Source organism: Belonocnema kinseyi, chromosome 4 (assembly GCF_010883055.1).
Source record: "Belonocnema kinseyi isolate 2016_QV_RU_SX_M_011 chromosome 4, B_treatae_v1, whole genome shotgun sequence".
Lineage (NCBI taxonomy): Eukaryota > Metazoa > Arthropoda > Insecta > Hymenoptera > Cynipidae > Belonocnema > Belonocnema kinseyi.
This window is the reverse complement of record NC_046660.1, coordinates 100383675-100389508: the sequence shown is the minus strand read 5'-3', so window position 1 is coordinate 100389508 and position 5834 is coordinate 100383675. Positions and strand designations below refer to the sequence as shown.

The window sequence follows — 5834 nt, the reverse complement described above, 5'->3', positions numbered from 1 at the left end:
TTTAAACTGTATTCTCTTTTAAACTATTTTCTCTAAACCTTTCATGACTATTTTCGCCAAAACAGGTGAAAGAACTGACCCTATGCGTGTTTAAATTGTTGCCTATGGAACTTCCCATCAAGTTGAAAATAAATTGAGTTAAATTAATTGCTTTATTGAATTTTTGATACAATTTTTTTGTTTATTTCCTCCAGCGAAATTATAGAAAACATCGCGATTGCATCAAATAAAGCTTATAGAATGTAATCTTGTGGAATCGTGATTTCTTCACTATTTTTGATTTTTCGATAATGTTGCTAATTAATTATAATTATCCAGCGGGAAGCCTATTGTCGGTATTACTGGTCTTAATGAATAACTAGCTTTTTGACCGTTAATTATACAACAGTGTAAGGAGAGAACTATATTTCTTGTATCAATATCACATTTTTGTAATATTTCCCAGATAAAATTTTACTCTAAATATATTCAAAACCTTGAAAATTTCTTGTTGTAATTTTTGAATAGAGACAGTTTCAATGAGTTCAAAAATATTTCTGTCATCAAGAATTTCTAATCATATTCAATTTTGGAAATTGTTATTGTAATATTTCCCCTATTCTCTTTTTTAGATTATATGTGGCTTCATATTAGAGCAGTGGGTGAATGGACAAACAGTCTCTATTCTTATTTTGAAAAAGAGCAACTAAAGCTCCATCATGGAAACGTTCTGCCTGCAGACGGATGTGGCATTCTAAGGCGTCTTTCGTAAGTTGTTTTGCCATTTTCCGCTTGAAATGCATAATAATCACCCGAAACAAATATTTCTACAAAGAAACTACACGGAGAAACCCTTGGTCGTAAAATTTGGCATTATAACATTGATATTTACGAAAGTTCGATGGCAATCTAAGATATAGCCGAGAAAATAGTTTTATTGCCGCAGCCATAGGAAGAAATACATTTTCCATTTCATTTATAAATATACTACGAACCTAATAATTGCCATTTATAGTTAGAAAAATTCATATTTTCGATAGCAGATTGAAGTTGAAAAAATTGATATTCACAAATTAAATGATAAAACCGTAGTAGCTATAACTAGCAGTTAAAATAACATAACTATAACTATGATTCAAATTGTCTTCATATTTTCTCAGGTGTCAAAGTACTTTGAAGAAAAGAGCAGCTCTTCGTGAAAAAAAAATTTCCTTAGAATCTCTCGATGATCCTCGAGGACTTGATAATCCTCTTTTCGTTCCTGATGAAAACAAAACTTCCACTTCGAGTCCTACCATCAACTCGACAAATACATTTTTTTCTACTGATGGTAGTACGTCTGATACACATCCAATAATAAATTAAATGAACTAATTATTATAATTTTTTCATTTATATATGAATATTAATTTTACTATGTGAAATTTAATTATTTAAAACAAATTTTTTAGAATTGCAGCAGAAGAATCCTCGTGAACGAAAATTGCACGAGTTACTTATGAGTAGTAAAATGCCTCTCGAAAAATCGCACTCTGTGCCTGACATGCAAACCAAGACCAAGAAGCGAGCACGACTTCTTGCGTAAGTTCGATTTCTCATTAAGAAGCTGAAAATCAGACCAATTAAGTCGACATCATAAGAACTAAAATTATAGTATTGGACCAATTAGCTCATTATTTCATAATCAATGTCTTACTTATATATTTTACAATATTTCATAATTCTTTAAAAGTATATTATTTCTTGACAATTGATTAATTGGTAATTAGGAAATGCATTTACCTCATGAAAAGTTCTTAACCATTATTTAAATTTTATATTTCAGTAAATTTTCATTTTTTTAATATTTAAAAACTTCTAGTTGCTGATTACATTTTTTTTATCTACATCTGTAAAGTTTTTATATAAAGAATAATCAATCTTTCTTCCAGTCTACGTAGTTACATGAGATCTGAGTCCGAAAAAAGTTTTGATGAGTGTCAAATTCGACGTGCAAGACTCAAGTCTTTGGGAATTGCTTATTTGAGTCCACAGAATAAATCACTTGCTCAAAGTTTTCGTTATATGAGGACAAAACCGACTATAATTGCATTTAAAACACCAAGCTTAGAAAATTGTGAATATCAAGATCCATCGAGCAATGCAAGTAAGTATTTACTATTAATCATTTTCAAAGAGAAAATAATTTATAAGCTCTAGCACAGATTTTTATTTGTCAAGCGGTTTTATTATTCAGCAGGGAGTTCAAGTAACTATTAATCATTAAAGATGATGATGGAAACTTAAATTGATGGCCTAAAAATAATATAACTGAATATTGTAATTATTTTTATGAAAAAAATAACTAGTGCTGGGGCTTACCTTTTTAATTTGCGAATAGAACCGAATATTCATTATTAGTGAATCTAGTGTTGCAAAATAGATACTTTTTAAATATTATCTTTTCCATTCCTTCAGTGCGATCTTCTCTGACTTTATCTATTTTATCATCCATTATTTCATTCGTCTATATTATGATGTAATTATTCATCATAAGTTTCTATGTAGTATTCTTTTCTCGATTATTTTTTTTTAAGCAGAATCTTGTATTTAATATTTTGTCATTTTTAAGCTCCTTCTGTAAAAGAAACTGTGAAAAAATCACCTCCAAGCCCTTTAGCTTTGCCAGAAGCTGCTGCAGAGGAAGGTCGAGTAGGAAAAACTCCCGAAAGAGAAACTAAAGCAAAAAACTTCATGGAAAAATATGGAGAATTTCCTTGTCAGTCTGCTATAGATTATCCAGTTGGAAAACCCCTCGAGGTAATATTCAATTCAGTTTTATTCCAAAAAATGAAAAAAAATTGTGGAAGGTTGTGAAAATTGGTTAGAATTCAGAAAAAGTAGTTTTCAACTGCTGAAACAATAATCGAAGTTTAAAATTCCACAAAATAAACTCAACAAAACAGAAGTCCTGTCACAAAATAATTAAATTCAAAATTCCAATTTTTGTACCAAAGCAACCAAAGTATCATAAAAAAGCTTTATGTGTTATTATTAGTTCTATCTTGCATTATTTGTGATAAAATTAAGAAAATTCTAATTTTCGGAAAAAATGTCTCTTGGTCACAAAAGTTGTTTAACCCACATATAACTTTTATGATGTTTCATTCATAAAAATGGTGTTTTTTTGTCCCCTTGGGCGTCTGTATAGCACAGAAAGTCCCAGGAATATTGTTTATCTGAAGCGTACCTAATGATTTTTTGGACGAGTTTTGTACCCACCCTGCCCATTGTAACGTTTAAGTAATAATCTGCCGTACAAACTGAAAAGATACATAAGTGACATTGCCGCTTAGGTCGATTTTTTCATTACCAAGTTTAAGAAAATAACCCTCAGCGGCAATGTCACTTATGTATCTTTTTAGTTTATACGGCAGTAATAGGCAGTGCCCCCCCCCCCCCCCCTCATTGTTACGTAACTTTCAGTAATCTGATTTTTTCACTATAAATCCAGCGTTTTCTATGTATACAAAAATCATTGTTAATTTTTTGTGTACATTTTTCAATACAAAAAATAATATAAAATCGTAACTTAGAAAAATTCATTTCTGATAAAGTGAGATTTTTTTGAAATATCAAGGTTTACAGAAACTGTGCAACTGTTAATGAAGCTAAGTTTTCATTTTTTGACAACTTTGAAGTGACTATTTTTTCACGTTCAAGAATATAGTGGTGTGTTTCTTCGTTTTTGAAAAAAAAAAACAATTTTACGAAAAATACTCTTAAAAAATTGTAAATAAGTATCCCATTACTCGAAAAAAAACTAATTTTTTATGGTACTTCAAAACATTCTAACTTGATTAAAGGTTATTTTTTCTCAAATATAATTTTGTATTAATATTTTAATGGAAAAATGTACACGTGACAAATTCGTAATAAATTTAAAAGCAGGTTAAAATAGGTCGTCGAAGCAAAAATGAATCTGGAACATTTTTGGCGAAAATTGAGTTAAAGAGCAACAAGAATAACAAGGATTGTATCGTATATTATAATTCAACGATATAATTTAACGATATTATATAACGATTGATTATATTATAATACATCGCTCTATTATATCGTTATATTATAATATACGATAGAATCTTATCTTTTCTTGTTCCTTTTAAAATCATTGTTGCTTCGACGATTTTTTAATCCGCTTTTGCTATCAGCCCCTCAACGAAGGATGGGAAGCATTACCACTAAAAGTAATAAAAATTAAATATCGTTATTATTTCATAGACATTTTTTTAATCGAAAGAAACTCGAATCAATTGGTAATTGTTAATGTGCTAAAGACACAGTGGAAAATTTTTTAAAATGATATTTTTAACGCCTCAAGCGGGTTAAAAATGAAAATTTTTTTTATTTTTATTAGTGATTTTGAATGGCTTAAATTAACTCGAACATTAAAAATTTCAACAAAATTTGTATGGTTAATTCAAAATTTCAAAAAGCAATAATTATGCTCTCGGATTCAGTAACTCATCCGATTATCGAAAGCGCTAAAAGGGAACGCCCCCGGATCTCACTGAGTTGAAAATTTCAAATTCACAAAATTAATTTTTTTTAATCTACGCTTGTATAATCGAGTAAGATGTTGTAACTTTTTTCTGTAAAATTTTTTTTCACTCATTAGTTTTAATGATAACAATTAAAAACTAAGAAAAAAATTTTACATGAAAATCAATGAGTGATTAAAATATAAATCGCCTTTACTCGATGAAATTTGATGTAAACTGTTTAAAATTTGGTACGCATACAAAGAGTACCTCAGGGATGCTTACAAAACAACAACAAAATTGAGAATGGCTCTTTTTTAATGATCTTTAATTGCAATTTAAGGCCAGTCGTTAACCAAGTTTTTATAGTTTCGCTGACAAGAAGTATCGAGGGAACTTCAGATTTGAAGCAACCTGAAACAAAAAAGTTGTCTTATATAGATAAATCAAGCTTTCCGGAAAGTTTTATAAAGATTAATTAATTATTGACGGAAATGTGTATTTGTAAAATAATACGTAACGCCTTAACGATTGTTTTGCGAACGCTGAAACTTTTAAGTGAGTAGTATATATGTCCAAAGTACCCTTTGCTTCCTGATTCTTTTAGAATTTCTCGTGTTCTTTTCAAGTTCATTGGAGAATTTGAAAAAAAGTTTAAAATTGAGAAAATGGTGAAAATTTCTCTGAAAATTTTCAAAGTAAATTTACTGATAAACTTTGGCGTTTTTTTCTCTTAATTTTAAAAGATCAAAATTATTACATACTTTTTAAAAATTGTATAAAAATGTATCTTAATACTTTTTTCTATCTATGAAATTTTGCAAAATTTTTACGAAAATATGGATAACATCATTTGAAATGTATTTTTATCAGTAATACAATTTTATTGTGCCATAAAGTCCTTTTTGGTTTTTCATCACACTATAAAATTGTGTTGTGGATGCAAAAATAAATCTCAAGGGACTTTATACATATTATCGCAAATATCTCGAAAATAACGCGAGATACGGAAAACTGTCAAGAGAAATTTTTCTAAACACTTTTTTATGAAAATTTTGTTTCTTTAACTTTTTTTGTATCTTGTATCGTTTTGGCAAGAAATGTGAATTTTAGATTTTCCTACCAAAAAACTCTCTTCTCTCTAAGGCGTGAGCACATCATAGCATATAATCTTTACGTTAGGAAGAATCTTGAAGGAAACCCAGAGAAAAAACTACTGGGGCTTATGAGTAAATTTACCAGGTGTATACATATGAAACCGGTATTTTTTCAAGAAAAAAACACATTTATTTCAAGAGAATGATAACAAATATTTTATTCAAAGTATGCGCC

At 29.0% G+C, this 5834-nt stretch overlaps 1 protein-coding gene and 2 long non-coding RNA genes across 4 annotated transcripts in view; 1 reads left to right on the top strand and 2 right to left on the bottom strand.

Moving 5' to 3' along the window:
- LOC117171178 overlaps positions 1 to 2622 on the bottom strand; it is a 6150-nt gene extending 3528 nt beyond the window's left edge. For both annotated transcript variants that reach the window (XR_004466850.1, XR_004466849.1), the window contains exon 1: positions 2341 to 2622. This is a non-coding gene — a long non-coding RNA (uncharacterized LOC117171178). The remainder of the gene's footprint in view (positions 1 to 2340) is intronic.
- The window catches only part of LOC117171174 (NADPH oxidase 5), a 42502-nt gene that overhangs the window by 20974 nt on the left and 15694 nt on the right, over positions 1 to 5834 (top strand). The window contains exons 12-16 of the mRNA XM_033358240.1: positions 612 to 747; positions 1140 to 1312; positions 1431 to 1560; positions 1911 to 2125; positions 2591 to 2778. Coding sequence (XP_033214131.1) covers positions 612 to 747; positions 1140 to 1312; positions 1431 to 1560; positions 1911 to 2125; positions 2591 to 2778 — 842 coding nt within the window. The remainder of the gene's footprint in view (positions 1 to 611; positions 748 to 1139; positions 1313 to 1430; positions 1561 to 1910; positions 2126 to 2590; positions 2779 to 5834) is intronic.
- The window catches only part of LOC117171177, a 16800-nt gene continuing 15694 nt past the window's right edge, over positions 4729 to 5834 (bottom strand). The window contains exon 3 of the long non-coding RNA XR_004466848.1: positions 4729 to 4916. This is a non-coding gene — a long non-coding RNA (uncharacterized LOC117171177). The remainder of the gene's footprint in view (positions 4917 to 5834) is intronic.